Below are 19,982 nucleotides of genomic sequence, written 5' to 3'. Positions count from 1 at the left end.
GTGTAATTCAGTTGTCTCTCTCTGAATGCTGGCAAATCTTAGGTCTTACCTTGGCTTTCAATCAAGCAAAAGAGGCATTCTTTGCTAGGTGAATTTAAAACATTTTCCTTGCTTCCTCTTGAGGAACTGTCATGGTCAGTATCAATAATTTTTTTATAACGGTATAGAATAAAAACTCTTGCTAAAAAAGAGCCACATACTAAGCTGGTACAAATGAAAATAAATCATGTCATGCAGTTTCACATCTTCTTTAATCAGTACCAACAAGCAGAGTTCATATGTCACTTCAGCTAGTGATAGCTGGGTTAACTATTTTTCCTATGAAGAGGGTACAGTTTGTATCTCTATCAAAAATCAGCATGAGGAAGGGACGGTTGAATTCAATGGCTGGAGGAAGAGACATTGTCATTATTTCAGCAGCAGTTGCTGCTGCTGCCTCAGTACCTCTCTCATCAACATCCAGAGAAGCCTTATGAACAACCTAGGAAGAAAGAAAAGAGGCAGTCATTCTGGGCAGAGAACAGCCACCTGAGAAATGAATCAGATCCTTTTAAAGCAGGCTTGCTTTTGTAGGATCCTCTGAAAGTAATCAGAGGTAGCAGAGGTGTGAGCGTGTTGTTGTAGTCATGGCTACTTTAAAAGAGAAGCAAGACAGAGCTACAGAACTCTCTCTCAAAAAAAGCCCCAGACTATTTTTCATTTGTTTAAAAGATTGGATAAAGAATGTGTGTTTGGGAGCATTAGTGGATCCCCTCGAGGAGCCAGAGGTTGATGTTCCTTTCATGTTCCAGATACTGTCCATGAAATCTTGGCTGATACTGGTCTTTGAAAAAAACAGACGTGCACCAAACTAATACAATCTCCACTGTCCTTGAGGACTAAACTCCTTGTAAGCTTGCAGGCTGAAGCCAGGGTGAGCCTATCTGCAGGCAAGCTGGGAATCTGGGAGTTGTATTTAGCTGGTGTTTCTAGATGCTACCACAGAAGGGTTTTCCTGCATGTTTGTGAAAGAAAGGAGAGGGCAAACAGCCATGGACTTACTTTTGAAACCTTTAGATCTGGGGTGCCAGTGATGCCAGAGAGATCTGCCTGGTCAGTGAACACATCCACAATTCCCATCTTGCTAAGCATATTTGTTATTTCATAGCTCCCGGAAATAGAGAACTTGGGGAAGTAGAGGCTCAGCAGTCTGTTAGACAGAAGATAAACACAGAAGGTGGTGAAAAGGATTTTTCGCCTAGGTAAATGATAGTAAGAGAAATGTGTACTTCTCACAAGTGCCAAATCCCAGAGGATTGGACCCTGAGTGTGAGAACTAATTCAATTGCTGGTGCATATTCTCATGGTGATACAGGCACCATCATTCATCATCATCATAACAGTAATATCTATCTGGTGTTTTGCTTCAGCAAATCTGAGAGCATTCTGCAAAGGAGGACAGTAATGAGAGCCCTTCCTTAGAGCCAGAGAAGATGAGGTGGCAGCCCATGTTGCTCGAGCAGTTGGAGACCTGAAGTGTGGCACAGGGAAGTGGGGAGTACTGTGGCAAATCCCAGCACTTCAGAGCAAAACAGTGTGTCTGGCATACCTGTGTTATTTGGCATGGCTCCAGTGCCCTGCTGCCTACTGCTTTGGACACCCTATTCTCTACTTGTCATCTTCCTCCCATGGGCTGGCCATGATCAAGTTTGCCTTTGACTGGGAGGTATCTGTAGGCAGCTCCTGCTTAGTATGCTTTCTGTTGAATTTCTCTTCATGCACTGTCTAGGGAACCTCAGAGCCTTCAAGTCACACGCTGCAGTGATTACCCTTTAGGTAGCTGAAGTCTTTTGCTGTCTTGCCCAGAGACATACTGGGTTGAACAGCAAAACATGCAGGATCCAAACTGCACTGCTGTAGCGTTTATGTGATACTGCCCCGTGCATTAGAAGATGATGGGACAAAGTGTATTAGTGCTCGCATCAGCATAATAGCAGAACTGAAATTGCCATTTGGTTTTGAAAAAACTCATTCCTATGTTGATCTTGGAGGAACTTGCACCGAGAATTCATTTAGATAAAGATCTTCCTGGTTTTGCAGCTGAGAATTATACATTTTTATTTTTCATATTTGAGGCCTCATGTTATTAGTTCATATCCAGTTTGCTACCCATTATATTTTTATTAACCGTGCTGGCATTTCTGTAATGATGCATCAAGAATCATGGATGTGAACTGCACTGCCTTATTAATTATGAATCAGGGCACAGCTTGGTAAATAAGGCACATATTAATTTGATATTACTCATCTACTGGTGCTAAGATATCCTCCTTCTCAAAACCTTTACAAACAAGGTTGTAAAATGTGTTAGCTGATGTTAGTGTCAATGGTAGGAGCTAACAAAACCTCATTAGATTTTTATAGCTTCAAAACGAAAATGCCAGAAAATCAGGACAGCCACAATTAATCAGTAGCCTGTTCTAACAGACACTATGTGCTGCAATCGTTCTTGTAAGGAAGATATTTGTGTAGGATATATTACGTATGTATGCATTACTACAAATTGTTCAAGTTATGGCTTATTTAAGGTTTATACATATGTCTGAGTCACAGTGTGCCAGTGACATATAAGAAGTAAAGCACATTAGCTGAAACCTCAGTATAGAAGATTTGGTTTAGAATTGCCACCTTCCCACTCAGTCAATGGACTATTTTAGAAACATCAATCTAGGCTTGCTGTTCAGGACTCCTGGGAGCTCATCAGTATGGTCTCCACTCTGACGGGGTGAAGAGCAAGTCACTCAGGCACCAACAAAAGAATAGTTAAATACCAACCAGCTGCAGGATTTTTACAGATAGGGTGCACAAGCCAAAAATAACCCACTCATTTCCCAGAATCAGCAAGTTCATAATGTTTACACTCCCCCCCCCCCAAAAAAAAAAAAGGACTATAAATCTAGGTGCTGCTGCAGCTGACTGGCAAAAGATTACCTCTTGAAGAGATGGTCTGACCATTCCTGGATGGTTTCCTTGACCAGAGTTTGTTCTAACTGCTTCATTTTGCCTTTTGCTGGCAGAACCAGAAATGCAGTAGCACTCCCATTATAATGAAGCCGTACCACAGTGCATGACAGATCCTCATCAAAATAGAAGTCAAACCTTCCTGTCTGGTGCATCATGGGGACTTTCACAGTAGTTTCAGCATCCACAAAGAACTCCCTTTCTTCAGTGTGCTCTGGTTTAAAAGACTTTTCCCAGTTGCCTGATACAGAGAAGAAGAATGCAACTGAATATCCCATGACATAATAAATTGAATTTTATATCACTAGGAATAATATTCACCTATTGCTCCATTTGTTAAATTCAAAATCTTCAACATAATGTTTTAAAATGTATATCACAGTAAGGCAAGAACCTGGTCAAAAGAGTGCATTAGATTCCAATTTCAGTTTATTTTTCAGATGCTAGTAATGAACTAATTAGGCATTTTTTTTACTACCTATCACTACATTTCTATTCAGGTGATCTAAGTGGCCTTTCTGTAAGCTGTCATTTAAGGGCTTTCCTGACACCATCTGTATATATACATACTGTATGCATTTCATTTCTATTGACTTTAATCATAGTCCTCAATTTGTAGATAAAATTAATGTAGAATCTCATATCTGCGTGCTGTTATGTCAGGTTTAAGAGCACATCATCTAACCCACATCAGAAATACACTTTGTTTCTACTTTGATCCTTAAAATGTCCTCCACTGTTCATCACTAGCTTCTTCTGTATATAAGTAGGTTAGTGTGTATACATAAAGGACTCCGATAGGAAAAAACCCAAGTATGTAGTAAATTAGGCCACTGAATCATGCATACTTTTCAATAAAGGCATTAAAAGGATTAGGTCATGCATGCTTCTCAGCGCCTTTACAGAAAATTAGAAGAACATGGGGCAATCAGAGTTACAGCTAAATCTGTGAAAGCCAGCTCAGGCTGCATGGGAGGCTATGGCTTCCATCAGAGCTCCTGTGACTGCCGCAAAGAGAACCAAGCCTGTGTGCTCCCCAGCTGCCTCCCCATGCCGAGTGGGGTCCTGGCACCTCTCCACCTTCTTCACTACACCATTAGGGCCTCTTCTGGCCCAGCAAAGAACATTAGAAATTTTCCCCAGGCCCATTTTAAAATGAGGTAGCTGACATTAGATCTGTTGATAAGAATGAAGTATGTGAATGTGAATCTTAAAGGACTTACCTTTAAAGAAAACGAAGCTACCCAGAAGCATTACAGTCTGTGGATCCATGTCCTTGACCAAATTAGTAATTTTTCCATGTGTTTTCCTCTCTACATAATCATTGATTTGCTTCTCAGCTTCCCTGGGATTGTTAAAGTCAGTGGTAAAAGCCTCCAGCTGATAAAGAGCTTTGGCATCATCTAAAAACTTTTTTAGAGGTTTCAGCTTATCTGTTAGAAAGATGGCATTCACCATGTTGAGCTGGACTTTGCTCTCAGGATGGTTCAACATGTGGATGAGGTTGTGGAAGCCTTCTTGTATCTCTTTCTCCTGAATCTCTGTAAGGTTGAAGGAGAGTCCTTCCAGGATCTGAGTCTGAGTGGTTGATCTAGCCCCTAGGGCCAGCATTGCAAATGCAGTGGAGATGCTTACAGGGGAGAAAAAAGCGTTCTTATTAGGTACCTCCAGTATAATCTCTTTAAAAAATTGAAATGCAAAGTCAGCATTGTTTGGAACTAGTTTGAGGCAAGCAATTGCTTCACCTGCATGATGCATATGGTGCTTAGGTTCATTTGGATCATGTCCATTGTGGTGGTTGGGTGGGAGATGACCATGGGAAACAGCATGAAGGCCTGCCAGTAGCAAACTTATGTAGAATGTGATCTTCATCTTCTTGTATTAAAATCCTATGGAAAAAAGGAGAAGCTACTACTAAGTAAATTAATTAAGTAGAAATAGTTATTCTGTCATTCCCACTGAATAAGAAATCTCTTTCTTTTGTACTCAGCTTCCATGTTCTCCAACTCTTGCCAGGTTTTTTTGGTTTAAATTTTCCCAGGCCTCCTGGCAAATGTCCACCAACTCTTTCTGCCACTCTCACCCTAAATACCTGCAAAGGCAAAACTCAGCATGGACTTGCTGAATACACAGCACCCTCAGCAGGCCAGAGTACAGAGCATATCCTGCTGGAAAACACACATGGCTAATCACTGGAGGGCTTTGATACCACTGCGCTTTTGCCACTAATGGTCTAAGATGATTCCTAGGATGTGCATCATAGAAGTCTGTGTGTTTTGTGAGTAAAAGGAGAAAGAGGAAGTTCATGGAAGTGGGCAGCAAGCAATAGCCACATACAGACAGAATTTGAGCAAACAGGCATGAAGGAAATCTTTAAACTTTTGGCCAGACTGATTGATAAGCCATCCTATTTCAAGAGAGGACAAATGACAGTGGTCGTTTTTCAGTAGCAAACCAAATATAAAGCCTTATGTCTCTAAAGAATAGGAGTTTTTTCTGAATGAAAATGATGTAACAGTTTAAATAAGAACCTGAAGTAATGTGTTGTCTCTTAATCAACAAACCAAACCATTGGAGTGGGGTCATTTTCAGCATAGCAGAGGGAATCAATGACATTAACAAAACCAAGGCCTTATTTTTATCAGATGCTGTACTGGTCAAAGGGCAATACATTTATCAACCTTGGCTGTGGTAGCTGCATTCCTTTGCAGAGCAGACACTCTGCACTGTATAAGGTCTTACAAAGAGACCTTGGAAATGCAGATATGAATGTCCCAGTGGGCCTCAGTTTCTGAGGAGGAATCTAGGGCAAAGAAAGGGTGAGAGAGTTGCAAAGGATTTGGGGGAGATAATTAGCCAGATTTGCTAAAACTTGTGCTAGGAGACACCTATTAAATCAATTGCACTTCTTCTGCTCTGGCATGATTCAGCTTGAGAGACTCTCTTCAGAAAGTGAAGCTCATGGCCCTGCTTTCTCCATAACATCAAAGGGAGCAATTTGTATTAGTAGTTGAATACACAGTTACAGTTAGACCTGAATAAGAACACCAAAACCTTTGAGCTATAATCAAATATTCAAACATTTACATGTTTGATATATGTATTTCTAAGAAGCAGGCCTATTTGCAATAACACCTACTGTGTTACTGACAAATGGAAGAACCATAAGGGTTCTTGGTAACTATATTTTCTTCAATCACTCTGCGCAGTAGTTTTAAATTATAGTTTGGCCTCCTCTGATTTTGACAATGAAATGATACTTTTGATATATCTAGCTATTCGTAATTCAACATAAGAGCTCCAGTTCTTAATATTTAAAACTGGTGTCAGTAAGCCAATATATTAGTCAGACTTTGACAAGAAAGCAGCTTCCAAAAAACAGCATCAGAGCCTAATCTATTTCAATATACCCAGGCAGATTCAGAAGCTGCCTCTGGGTAAATTACTCACTGTAAACTATTTACTCAGCTGCAGTCACAATTTAAGAAGAATAACATGAATACAAAAGAATGAAACATTTCATTTTAAACATAAGTCACCACCTGTTCTCTATCTCATCACATTTATTATTTATTACAAAACACAGCAGATAGATGGACTTTTCTATATACACATTGAACTGCCAATTTCTATTTATCTGGAATGCAAAGTAGACGTGGAATTAACTGACCTGGCCTGAAAATTATAGCTAACGGATATACCATGGTTTTGCTGTAAAGGCTCTGTAAATTATTGGTTACAGACTTCTGAATGTTTTTTTTCCTATCCTGATATTTTTCCTCTATACAGTTACGACATGTTTGCATTTTGTGGTTACTCTATGTACTTTCATGGAATTATTCTCATTTTGTTACAGCTCTGAATTCACAGATAATTAAATCCAATTTGAATCTGAATCATCCATTACTCAGTGCTGGCCAATCACACACAGTCAAGACTCATGAGTCAGCTCTCATAAAAATCTTGATAATGGTTGATTTTAAAGTCTTAAGATTATAAAAGACTCAACAGCTGCAGTCTATAGAGGTCTTTGTTATTTAAGACTTAAAGGTACAAGTGGCCCACTCTATTAGGCCCTTCTTTGAAACATAAAGGTACTTTTATAATAGAATTTGCATTATATAGAATGGAATTTAGAATATGATTGAAGATTGTTACTTCAAACTTCATATTTGCTATTGCATTTAATAGTATTATAGCTTCTAGGTTAGCAAGTGAACACCCAGTGATAAATTGACAACAGAGATCCTTCCAGTATGAAGCAGGAGATGCAGATTCTCACATGGTTCTAATGACTGAGGGATTTTTGTACCAAGCATACTTGCTAACAATTTATTAAAAAGCAAAGAGCTGAGAACCTGTGCTAAAACACTCTTACGGAATTCCCTATCCGAAGGGGCTAATTTTGCCGGAAGCTTCCTATTTTAAGACCTTTACCTGTATGATTTCCAGAGAAATATTTTGTCCATAAGCATTGGAGTAGCAGTGAAAAACTCTTCGATCCTAATTCCAGATCTACACTGACTTGTTGAATACCCCCAGAAGGAAATCCATTTACATAGACAAAGAGAATAAAAGAGAGAGGTAACAAATACAATATATTTGTGGTATTCAAGAAAAGATCGGTTTCATGAAGAGGTTTCAATCAAACCAGACAATAACACAAGAGCATGCCAACACCTGGCGGACAGTGCTCCTTTAAGCAATTTATTTGTAATAGATTTGGTGATAGCAGTTGTTTAACGTCTTACCTCTTCCCTATCACACAGTCTTTCCTACCGTGCAACCCAGAATGGAGCTACTTATTTTGCACCGTGTATCCTAGAAAGAAAATGGAAAAAAAATGGGATTAGCTGAAGTTACCCAGAATAACTTCACCAGAAGTCCTCGAAGTGAGCTGGATAAAGTTTTCTGACTGACAAAACTTGCTTCTTTGTGGGTACATCTTATTTATCCATTTTAGGACTGATTTTTATCTCTGTGATTTGGCGAGACAATTCTGAAGACAATTTTCTGCCATTAGAGTCCACTGTAATAGTCCAGGAGATGAACAGTCATCCCATGCTATTCTCATAAGGGAACCTCACTGGTAATCTCATTTCAGACAGCATGAAAATTTGCACTGCTCAGAAACAGATGCAGGCACGGAACAGAAAAGCTGTTTGCTCACCAGATGGTGCTGCTTCCCTCCTGATTGCTTCTAAATGAGGAAAGCTGAGAAATCTGTTTTCTGAAAGGTGCCCTGTGGGGGTATCAAGACATAGTCTTGTCACTGCAAGTGGTGCCTGATGAACTAATCTCAGCTACTCAGGGCTATATAAAAAAAAAAAAAAAAAAGAAAAAATAAATCACCTCAAAATACACACAAAAGTCACAAAAGAAAGACTTCACTGGGAACATCTGTGTGTGAGAAAATGACCTCAGAAGTCTACTGCCCAGAACTGCCTACTGCCCAAACCACCTACTCACAGGAGCACCACAAACTCTGCATTGCCCACTGTCAGCAGCACATGGACACACTCAGGGGATTTTCCAGACTGATCAGCTAGACATTTACTTCTCCTGTGATTCAGAGTTTTGATGCCTCTGTGCCTGAGGCCCTGAGAAGATTGCAAGTACAAGCTAAGTACACTGGATTCTGCAGAAAATCCAACAACTGTGGCTATTTCATTAAAAGTAATTCCTTTTGCAGTGGAAACATAGAAACCAATCATTTGGTTTCTATCATTTCTATCATTCTATCATCTACACTATCATTTAGAAATGTATGTGACTGTTCACAGAGCTTTTCCCAGTGTCATCTATTTTCTGCAAGACAGCTTAGCATTGGAGATCTCACTTGGTAACCACATTCTCCAAGAATGGCATCACCCACTTCTAAGCCTCCTTTACCTGGAAATGTGAGCTTTCACTCTCCTACCAGACCACCATCAATACTTGCTGTCAAACCTGAGTTACTGCATATGCTCAGGATGAAGCATCGCTGAGGCCAGAGGATAAAAAAAAAAAAGATAAAACAGAACCAGTGGAGTAGTTAGGGCAGTTGGGTGGGACAGAGCAGCAGCAGTCCCAAGAACAGATCAGACCAGGCTCCCCGTTTCTACTTTCCAGTGTGCACCTGACCACTGCCCAGTCTCTGGCTCTATGCATATGTTAACCTTACTGTGATCTTCACTCCCTTGAGCATGTGGGCCACACCATTTTCTCTCCTGTCAATGATCCTATAATTTGATGATGCTTAGAGCAATATGGAAATGTCTCATGCAAAAGGGAAGCACCCCTTAGATAACCCATTCCCTAAGCAAAGATGTTTTAAGACCTTGAATATAAAAATCACCAGAATTACTTAAAAGGAATTACCAATACCTTAAAAAAAAAAATAATTAAAAAAAAAAGCTCTAAGCATCCTTCCTCAGGCTTTTAATGGAGCAGAGTCTATCTCCTTTAGCAGGAGGTATATATGGGAAAGACCTGCTTTTACATGCTTAGGATTTCCTGGCTCTAGAGATCACTTTGCTTCCCTGCAATGCAGCTAGACACCCGACTCTGGATTTTAGATTCCTCCTCCTCCTGACAGCCACCTGGCAGCGTGCAGGCAACTCCATGCCTAAATGTCCTTTATGTCCATCTGACCCTATCAAAACCTCTTCATTACAGGAGCAACTGCTAAGACAGATTTCAATGTAAGATACAACCCCAAGAAAGGTTTAAAATCAACTGCATGCAACAAGAAGATACACTTTTGAAGTCCTTATAGGAAAAAAAAATAATCACTACTTACAGCAGCTTCCAAGGATCCTGCTGTCTTCACTAGGACTACTCTTCAGTTCCCTCTCTTGTTTATACATTAAATAGCATTATGAAAGTGGAGCGTCCTCTAGAAAACATTAACCAGGGCAGACAAGTGTTATTACTTCAGGAATGGTGCAAAGTAAACAGTGAAGACAATTTTTTGGGGAGGCACCTGATTTTTGCTGTACTTGCATCGCCAAACCCAGCTTTTGCTTAAACAGTTGTAAGAGCCCTTTTGCATTTCTGCAGATCCTCCTGCTGGGAATCCAGCCTGTCACTCTAGCAAATACTTCACATGCTTCATTCCCTTCTGTGAACTGCATGAATTCATACTGAAATATGTTAAAATTGAACACATACATAGTACTAGACAGGAGCCTAAGGAAAAGACATCTGGATGCATGCTGCAGCCAGATCTCATCTTAGTATTTTGCATAGAGATATTTTGCTTCCTCTACACCAGACTTTTAATAGCTTTTATATGGTATATTTGTTTAAGTAACCCACTATTCTTAACTATCTACATTGCCATTAGTAAAGGCCAATTTCTGGGGACATCACTGGTAAATTTTAAGCAGTAGTACTGATGTTTTAAGTAGCAGAGGGTTGCTATAGGAGACATAATGTGAGAGATGGGCACTCAGGAGCCCATGGTACCCAGCACACTCAGCCAGACTGGCGTTTACCTGGTACCTCATGCAGCATGGATTGAAGGACAAACTGGACTACCGATTGAAGGGCACTGTGCTATGAGTGTGAGCTGGCACTAGGTGCAGGCACTGCTGAAAATGCAGGTAAAGAAGTGTAGAGTTGGTGAACCACAGCATGCTTTCAAAGCAGAGGTGGACCCATGTGGTCATGCCACCTGTGCTACATGCTCCCTCCTTATAGCCAAACTCCATGTAGGAAGTTGTGCTCCTGCAGCACCCACAGAGGGGCAACCACAGGGGCTGTGCTAATGTGGGTATAACTGAGGACCTAGAAAAAGCTCACAGGTCAGTGTCCAGCCAGTACCCATGCAAAGGTAAGCAGAGAAGTTCAGTGCAAGTTTTGATCCAGGCTGCTAGAATACACATTTGAATTGTTTACCAGATGGTAAAACAGCAGCTGGGCACATGCAGCCTTCTTCTTTTTAAAGTAACAAATGAAAAGCCTCTGAAGTTACAGAACCTTACCTACAACACATGCAGACTAAGATGAATGATATATACACTGAGAGACAGGTGAGAACACAAAGACAAAAAGTGCAGCTACAATTAAAGCTACTGAGAAAAGTTAAACTAACTGACTTAACATGGCTTTGTTTAAGAGCAGTTCAGTCTTGCAATTGAAAGTGACCTTTACCTGTTGATGTTTCTATGGGAGTGCAAAAGGGAAAATTAATAAAATCAAATCTAACCCATATCAAGCTCCAATGTTATACACAATGTGATACCCAATTTCTTTTCTTTCATGTATACATCAGTTTCAGCCAATCGTGTAAATTATCCTGAAATTTGCAGACTCTTTAGGAATATTTGGTAGCAGAATTTGTTGCATATGAACTTGCAGCTATCTTTTTGTGCATGCAGAGGGCTTATGTAGGCTCTACACTGGTATTCTGAAAGACAACTTGTTAGCAACTGCTCTTAGGAATCCCTCCATTCACTCTTCTTCGTCTGGAACATTAGGTGTCATTACTTTGAACTCCAAGATACTTGGGGGTTTTTAACATTATTATTATTATTATTATTATTACTACTACTACTACTACTGCAAGATCTTATAATTTTCAGTAAATTGGCAACATTAACAAGTCAACCAGCATGAATTCCCTTGGAAACAAGCTGGCTGTAGTCCAAAAAAAGAATTAATTATTTAAGTTAGAAGAACTGTATGCTTGCTTCTCTGGCAAAGAAACACTCATCTTTTTAAAATATTTAACTAATTACCCTGAAAGCCCTTTTAAAAGATGATGGGTTGTTGTTGTTCTGATGATGCCCTCTGGAGTACAGAGAGCACATGAATCCCTCCTACGACAGCGCTGAGATTAAATGTCTGTTTGGATGTGGTGAAGGCTGTATCTTTCTCTCTGCTGCCAGTATATTTTTAATTTGTGGAGCTCTGTTTTTCACTGTGTTTCAAGGGGAAAAGCACTCGTAATTACATGAACATTTCAGCAGTGACCCACAAGTTACCCACAGCGCCAATACAGATCAGTTAGAAGTGTGTCAATTGTCTACTCTAGTCCTTCCAAGCAAATGTGTGACAGGCCTTCACCTTTAAGTTGCTTCTCCCTGGATTTCATGCTGTACATTTTTCTTGCTCCTTTCCACCTCCACCCAGTAGGTCCAGGTTCACTCCAAGGGGGATTTAATTCCATCCTCAGTAAGGGAACGCACACATAGCACTGTCCCCTGAGCCACCCCAGTGAGTTTCTTGCTTTCACTCTACCATTAGTTTCTTTCCGCAAGGTACTAAGACCCTCTGGGTTCAAGTAGGTTCTTTTTTTTCCATCACTCCCAAAATTTGGCTTTGAGTCCACTTCCTCCTTTTCTCAGGGTGTGGTCTCACAAGTGCTTCAACCTGAGGAAAGTGCAGGATGCCACTGCCAGAGGTATTTCATCTTTGTGCATCCCTACCATCTCTCCAGGATGTTCAGGGAGCTAGGGCCCAGGACAAGTGAAGAGAGGCCACGACACATGGGCTTGTAAAGAATGGGAATCTAGCTGAGAGTTAATTTCCACTCATGACTGAGAGACATAACAGAGTATGTTTCTGCCAAAGTGTATTCTGTAGAGTATATATGTTTATGTTCATTGTGACTGCCTTAAGAAGGCAGGAAAGGTGTGCAGCTGTTCTATGACCTTCATACTTGGCCGCACCAGGCGCCAACGCTCTCAGCATGGACAACAGTGAGATCATGAGAAACTGCATGGCCTCACGAGTAAACAGTCACAGATCGGGCATAAAGCCGTTTGTTTTTCTAAGAGTATAAAACCAGGACCCTCTTGTGGCCAAATCTGAAGCCTCACCTATGGGTGGGAGGGCCGTGTAGGAACTTTCCCAATTACCTGAAACTCCTGGCATCAGCTGCAACAGGGCTTCCCAGCTTGAAGTGTGGGCCTGGATGATGATTTGGTGGTGACTGGTGACGTATTTCTTCTTAATCTCTGTTCTCTCTATGCAGTAATGATTTGATATTCCTAATTTTCCACTGTATTTTATATATATATATATATTTCTGATTTCACTTATTGGACTAATTTACTATATAGAGAGATGTATACACAAGTCACCTTGGTGTGCTTATTCCCTTTAGCATGCTTGCTTAATAAACTGTGCATGTTACACAGCTACCAAATGGTCATTTTGTTGCATATCCTGCCTGCCAGCAGAACAGGGCTTGTTCAGCTTGGAGAGGAGAAGGCAAGTGGGGAGGCTGTACCTGCTGTCCTCCCCTGCATAATGGACTAAATTAAAAAAAGATAGAGCCAGAAGTGTACAGTCATAATGTGCAAGGCAGGGGACGCGAGCTGCAGAAAGGTAAAAGCAAATGATATATAATAAAAATTAATGTTCACTGGGAGGTGAAACACAAGGGCAGGTCACTGTATGAGGCTGTGAAATTGTTGTCCTTGAAGCCGTACAAAACCTGGCTGGGCATGACCCCAAGCAACCTGAGCTAGATCCTGGGCTGGTGCTGCTGCGAGCGGGTGGTAGGATTGGATGACCTCCAGAGGTGCCTTCCAACCAAAATGATTTTCCTTTTCTAATAAAAATGACTGTGAAACCATGTTCTCAGGAGTCTCTGTCTCCACTCACACTGCAGGTTTGCACCTCACCCAGCAGTGAAAACTCCCTCTGCTGCTCACTGCATGACTCCAGAGGCTTTTGCCTGAAACAGCCTCCCTGAGAAGGTGTCATCTCCCTTGTCCCCTGGCACGCCCCAGTGGAGCTGGCACGAGGCAAGGAGCCAGCCTCCCTCCCAGCTGCCCAGACATAGGCTCTGTCAGAGCACAGCACACAGTGTGCATGCTGGGAACAAACAAATCTGGTAAACCATCTGCTGAGCTCCCGGCATGCCAGAGCCATGGCAGGTCGCATGCACCCCTTCAGGATGCCACCTGGGCTCAGGCTTGCAGCACAGCCCAGGACTGTGCTTTTCTCCCAGGAGACTTTGAAAGTTTCCAGCACTGGTTGTGATCTCAGCAGGGATCCACATAGCTGCCTTGATTTCTCTAACCTACCTGCAATTATACCTGATAATGACATGCTTTTAAAAACCTGTGTGGGAGGGGAAAAGGAAAATGGTGAACCTTGGAACAGGCAAACTCAAATGGGAGATTTCAAAATTAGAAGTAAGTTGCTGCTAAAGATGCTGTCATTTTGCTTCATATATCTCTATTAAGAAGTTAAATTTTCAGATATGTCCTTAGTGAAGCATTCAAGGAGTTGAGTTTAACTCCATTTCCTTCCTTAAATATGCAAAAAGCATGACTGTGGGTGTCTCGATAGGTCTGATTCATTGCTGTCTAGCCTCAGGACAAGATAAAGCATCACCAAAAGTGAACCTGTGTGATTGCAGTGAGAACTGTCTCTGATTATTGACAAAAGCCTTTAGCACAGAAGAAAAGAGTTTGGAAAATGTGCAAATCCATGCTAGTTTGTTTTGGACATTTACTTTTTTTTTTTTGTTATCTCAGTAGACTGATGTTCTGCTTTCTTCTGCTATGAATAAACGATACATGTGAGTGGGTCTGAAAACATTTTGACAGTTTTCTACCTTTTATCTGGGAAAATTTCAGTTCTCTTTGTGTCTATTTGCAATTGCTCCCTCTGAAGAGCCATCGGGAAGAGGAAAATACAGTGAACCTGTTGCTTTTATGCTCTAAAATTATGTGGTTTGAACGTAGTGTTAGATCTTTATTTATATAATGGTTGGTTCTTTCACCAAAGAAAAGCCTTAGGTTTCTGCAAATTTAAAATGTCTGCGAACCTCTTGCCCTGTGCTGTGAGACAAGACGATCCATAAGAGATTCAAACCCTGGAAGCTGCCTGGGGGTGCCAACTTCTGCACATGCCCCATGGGAACACTTTCTTCTTTCAAATCCCTCCTTAAAAAGCACATCACCCCTGCCAAGATGCATTTAGATGTCTCTGAAATAGCTAGAAAATTGGAGACTGACCACTTACTGAAGTTAGGTACTTCAGACTGAAAACTAGCTTTTAGTTTAGCTTGATTTTAAACCCTGTTAAGTCTTAAGTCTACCATCACCTGCGATTGCTGATTGCTCCAGCATTTGCATTATTTTCTCTTCCCCCAGAATCTCATTCATTGTCTCACCCACCATCTGTAGTGATTATTATGTACTTAGACACTTCAGAAATAGGTATTGTGGGATATTGCATGTGATAAAATCTGGGACTTTTGGATGGGCATTCACATGCCAGGTACCTCAAAGGGACATACTAACTGCAAACTCCTCCTGCAGTTAGGAAATGCCAGGATGAAGTTGGCAGTGATGAGCTGTTTGGCCAGAGAGCTGGAGTCCTGCTCTGCTGGCACTGATTTGACATTACATTTCTCCAGAGGCAAAAGTGGAGCCTCCCTGTTCCTGTACGTTGCTGCTGCATCCTGCCCCTGGGCTGCACTTTGCCTCCCCCTCCTGTCATACCTGCTGTCTTTATACCGGTGATAATGACAATACTGAATTGGCCTACACCCAGAGCACGCCCCTGAGAAAGCCCAATTTCTCCTTAATGCTGGATCACTAAAACCTCTGAAAACAGTTTCATACCTTGCATCAATCTTCTAGAGAATATTTCTGTACCTTATGTAAGAATGTCACCTAGGACAATAACGCCTTACTAAACCTAAAAAAAGCTTAGCTATTGCTTAGCTAAACTGTACTTTAGCTCAACTATTTCCTAATGACAAGGTATGTTACTCTGCCATTGGAGGGGATTAGGCTGGTCTGATGCAGTTTGGTTTTGACAAAACCATTTTCATTTTGTCATCTTGCCTTTTTTTTTTTTTTGTTATTCATAGTCTTGTTATTTTCTAGGTGCTTTACTCATATTTCCAACATTTTTCCAAGAACTGGAGTGGGCTGAGTGGCTTATAATTCCCTAACTTTTTTTTTTCTCTTAACTGCCCCCCCCCCAACTTTTTATCTTTTTCCAGTGATCTGAAAACATACTTTTTAGTTTTGGGTGGGGTTTCTTTTTGGTGTTTTTCTGTGTAAGGTTGGCTTGTTTTCACTTAGAAGCATGCAGTCATGTCTGCCCCTTTGCAAGGGCTGGAAGAGACCTGAGGAGCTGAGAAGGGCTATGGGCCATCCATAACTGAGGTGGGGAGCTGGGGAAAGCTGTAAATGGAGGGAAATGCATGTGATGGTGACTCCCACATACAGACTTTTTCTCACCACTTCCCCAAACTAGGGCTTGAGTAGGAGTTACACACAAGCTTAAAGACGAAGTAGTGTCTGTTTATGTAGAACTCATTATAATCAATGCTGGCAGGGCTAACCCCTCCAACTGAAAGCTTTTAATTAGCAACAGAGTAACCACTGTGGAAATACACCTTAATAGCCACCTTCTGTTGTTGATGTAAACATGATTTACTGATCTACTGTAATCAATGAATCAATGCTAAACTAGTGTCTATGTAGACTGTTATTCCCGACTTAAAGGCATCTGATGTTTATGATTGTTTTGTTTACTGCTTAATCCTCCAGTCAATGGAAAAGTAAACTGCGGTGCATAAATCAGTGCTTTATCCCCATTTAATATATCCACAGACAAAGGAGTAGCTGAAGGGCTGCTTGTGAAATAGTTTTTCCCCATGGCTCAGAATTTCTTCTGACAGGTTATCTTCTGCCTTGTTTATTCATTTGTGCTTTATCAGGCGGGGTGAAAAACCCGCTGGCATTTTCCAGGGAAGATAACCAAGAAAAGCCCACTAGCTGCTCACCCTCACCCAGGGTGTTCATAATACATTGTCCCCCAGCAGATAATACACTTGTTTGGTGATCTGCAGGAACATCCACCTCCTCATGGAGTTCACCAAAGTTTTTCTCCAGTTGGCTTCTGGCAATTGAAGATAGAAAAGCTTATGTTTTTAGTGTTTAGATTTTTGTCTTAATCTCCAAAAGTGTTAGCTTTACGCACTTTCTCTCCAGAATGAAAACTGAAACAAGAGTCAGGAAATGTGTATTTTGTGTTAGAAGTGTGTACTGAAAAAGCCATTTAATCTTTGCTAGAATAGGAAATTAAGGGTTTTTTTGCACAGACCAAGCAAAAGTCTTCATTTCAGTCTGAACTGTTCATGGCTTACCGGGGAGCTATGACTCCCTGTCTATGTTTTGGCTAGTCTGTGGTGCTTTCTGACACCTGCAGATAACCCATTCTCAGGAAGGGCCCACAGAAGCTGCTGCGCCCTCACAGCAGTGTGAGCAGTGCAAGAGCTCATCTTGTTACTACAGCTCAAAGGATGCACTGCACTTGATTACATGGATGCAGAAGGTTTGATTTTCCTGAGTGAAATCTCTGCCAGCTTATACCTGTAGCCATTAAAAGTACATATTTTGATGCAATCATATTGATTTTGCTGATAAGATTGCTTCAACCTAAAACTTTTTCACTTGTCCCCTGGTATTTTTATTGGCATTTGGGCTGCATTTAGCGATTTCACTTTTGTATTTGGGAAGATTACACAAGTTTGAATGCTTCTCCATTGTGGCATACTTTCTGCAGGGTCAGAAACACCTGGGGACTTTGCAAAAAAAAAAAAATTAAGCAGGTACTTCTTTATCATAATTACATAATATTTTGCCATTACTTTTGCATTTGTTCGATATTCTTCCTTCTGACCAGAAGTACTGTCTGGAACATTTATACTTATTTGTGGTACATTTTAAATACTGTATTCAGCTACATGTGTGGTATATAACAATATAACTCTAATTCTATCAGATGTGTGCAATACAGCTCTAAAACCTCCATGGTGACTGTGAAGTATGAATTCTTTTGGGAAGTCCCTGGTCATAATCCCCTGCTGGGTCTTATTTTGCAAGTCTCTGACAGTGAAATGCCCATGTGTTCTTCAATAGCTCTTCAGTGAATTTTTCAGTAATTTTAAAACAGTGTATTTATGTCTTCACAAGTTACGACATTGTTTGCACTAAATTGTTTTAAAATGAAATCTACCCTCTTTCAGCTTAAAGCCATTGTCCCTTATCCTATCTCTACATGCCCTTGTAATACGTCCCTCTCCAGATTTCTTGTAGGCCATTTGGATACTAGAAGGTCTCCCCAGAGGCTTCTCTTCTCCAGGCTGAACAAGACCAGCTCTCTAAGCTTGTCTTCATATGAGAGTTGGGGGCCTCAGAGCTGAATGCAGTACTGAAGATACGGTCATAGGAGTCACTGCAGGTGTCCATCCACTGAGATGCTCTAAACAATATTACTGTCTGTAACTCAGTCCCTGCCATTTGTGGTTTGGTTTATGCATAGGCAGAAGTAGAAAACAGTATAGGATGGCTAAATGACATCACCAATAGACATCCATGCTGCTATCAGTACTGATCATGGTAAATGCTAAGAAGTCACCAGGGGTTCAACATGCTTTTGGTACAAAGGCAAGGCAGCATGGCATGAACTGCAGTCCCACTGGTCCTTCCCTCTCTCTGTTGCTCACAACTCACCAACTGCAGAAATACTAATAGCTGTTCATAACTAGAGAAGAGTTGGGATCTTTAACAAAGTGTTATGTTTCAAGCCTAAGGACAAAAGAAGCTATAAATTATGTGCTTTAGACACCTGCAGATTCCACATTGCAGTTCATCATCTTGTAGGCTATCTGTGGTTTCTTGTTGGTTTCCATCCAGTTCTAATGTACAGAAAATTACCATTCTTGATCCTGGCCAGAGCCACAGCATTCTTCCTGTACTGCTTTTGCAAATGTGAATTCAATTTATTGAGCAAATAACTGCACATTTCACATTGCTAAATCACTCTCCTCTGCTTATACTACTTGAGTCCAAAAGATGCAGGGCCTTCTCTGGCTGAGGTGATTGATTTTCATCTCAGACTTTGGATAAGCTGCTGTCTCACACCCATCAATATTGTTCTCAAACACACCAGAAGAAAACAGGAAAAAAGCAAAACTCAGATGTGCTTCTTAAGAGGCAACACTTTTAATAGTATTTCATTGATTACCAGTATTTTCCATACATCTTGTGTGTAATTTGTTTCTTCTGCTTTCATGGCATTCAGGAATTTCAGTCACCAGGAGCTGCTGCTGAAGTGAGTGTGCATGCCAAGAGAGCCTTTCCCCTTGCAGGCAGGCTGATGCCTGTTCATAGTCTTCCACACCCTTCGCTAATCCCCACCAGTCTCATCCCCAGATCTGCCCCCGAGTTAATGAAACGCCATGCAGTGCTATCATTCAGTTTCAAATTTGCACTTTGAATGAAAAACATCCTCAGGAAACCACTTTTCATTTTCTCAGTAAATGAGCTGAAAGCTTCTCCAAGTCATCAGCATGCCTTGTCTGACCTCAGCTGAAAAGTTGTGCATTACTGAGCTAGGGGAGGTATTATAAGAGTCAGGCAAAATTTAAAAGAATATCTTTGTTAAATACTTTTCAGGTTCAGAAGCTGTAAATGCTTTAGGTTTTCATCTGAAAAAATATTTGGGGAGAAACTATTCAGTAGATTCAGCAAAAGCTTCAGGAGCTGCTCTTGGCAACCTGACACAACATGTTTGGATGAAGACAGGTTTTGACAGGAGGATTTCACCCTGTCAGAGGCTCTTTCCTCTTCACCATGCAGCTGACCTCCCTCTAAGTAGAGTAGACTTCCCTCAGCATTTGTGAAAAAAGGAACACAAGCAATATCTACATTAGTTGCTGTTCCTCAGGAATGATTATCTGTCTCTGGACTATTTAATATTTGTGGTATGGTTTGGGTTAATAACACTGTTCCACAGCTGAGGGAATATGAAGAACCCAAAGAGCTCTGTTGCTCTGACCTTTCCCTGTGCACTATAAATAACCAGCTAGAGCAGGAATATGTCTTCAACAAATGGCCAGATTTAGAAGCAGCTAAGAAGATCTGAGCACCAGATCTTTCACAAAGTGAACCCAATGGGACCACTGGTAATGACTTCCGGATGTGCCTTTCAGCTTGCCATCTCCAGTCATCTCC

General features: G+C 41.0%; 1 protein-coding gene across 4 annotated transcripts; it reads right to left on the bottom strand.

The window, feature by feature from the left end:
* Positions 1-234: 234 nt before the first annotated feature.
* Positions 235-9,858, bottom strand: LOC134173433 (alpha-1-antiproteinase 2-like). Of its 4 annotated transcripts, none has more exons than XM_062637428.1 (6): positions 9,782-9,845; positions 7,752-7,821; positions 4,224-4,889; positions 2,971-3,241; positions 1,042-1,189; positions 235-481 (listed from the first exon to the last, which is right to left on the bottom strand). In XM_062637428.1, exons 3-6 carry the CDS (start codon positions 4,870-4,872, stop codon positions 287-289), a joined length of 1,263 nt encoding a protein of 420 aa, XP_062493412.1. In that variant the 5' UTR covers positions 4,873-4,889; positions 7,752-7,821; positions 9,782-9,845; the 3' UTR covers positions 235-286. The 4 variants fall into 4 exon arrangements, with proteins under 4 accessions (XP_062493412.1, XP_062493422.1, XP_062493425.1 ...); XM_062637438.1 differs by lacking the exon at positions 9,782-9,845 and adding an exon at positions 8,171-8,189; XM_062637441.1 differs by lacking the exon at positions 7,752-7,821 and having other exon boundaries at positions 9,782-9,858.
* Positions 9,859-19,982: the final 10,124 nt, after the last annotated feature.

This window comes from Pezoporus occidentalis, unplaced genomic scaffold (assembly GCF_034315485.1).
Source record: "Pezoporus occidentalis ecotype Australia unplaced genomic scaffold, CSIRO_AGI_Poc_V1 ctg115, whole genome shotgun sequence".
NCBI classification, from domain to species: domain Eukaryota; kingdom Metazoa; phylum Chordata; class Aves; order Psittaciformes; family Psittacidae; genus Pezoporus; species Pezoporus occidentalis.
Note: the sequence above shows the minus strand (reverse complement) of the source record. Positions and strands in the feature narration are given on the sequence as shown.

What these genes read in the sequence shown, in the direction of transcription:
- LOC134173433 (XM_062637441.1), bottom strand. Translation starts at nt 4,872, where the DNA reads ATGAAGATCACATTCTACATAAGTTTGCTACTGGCAGGCCTTCATGCT. An exon ending in TAGCTTCGTTTTCTTTAAAG is followed by an intron (nt 3,242 to 4,223) that starts GTAAGTCCTTTA and finishes TCTCTGTATCAG; the next exon opens with GCAACTGGGAAAAGTCTTTT. An exon ending in TCAGACCATCTCTTCAAGAG is followed by an intron (nt 1,190 to 2,970) that starts GTAATCTTTTGC and finishes TCTGTCTAACAG; the next exon opens with ACTGCTGAGCCTCTACTTCC.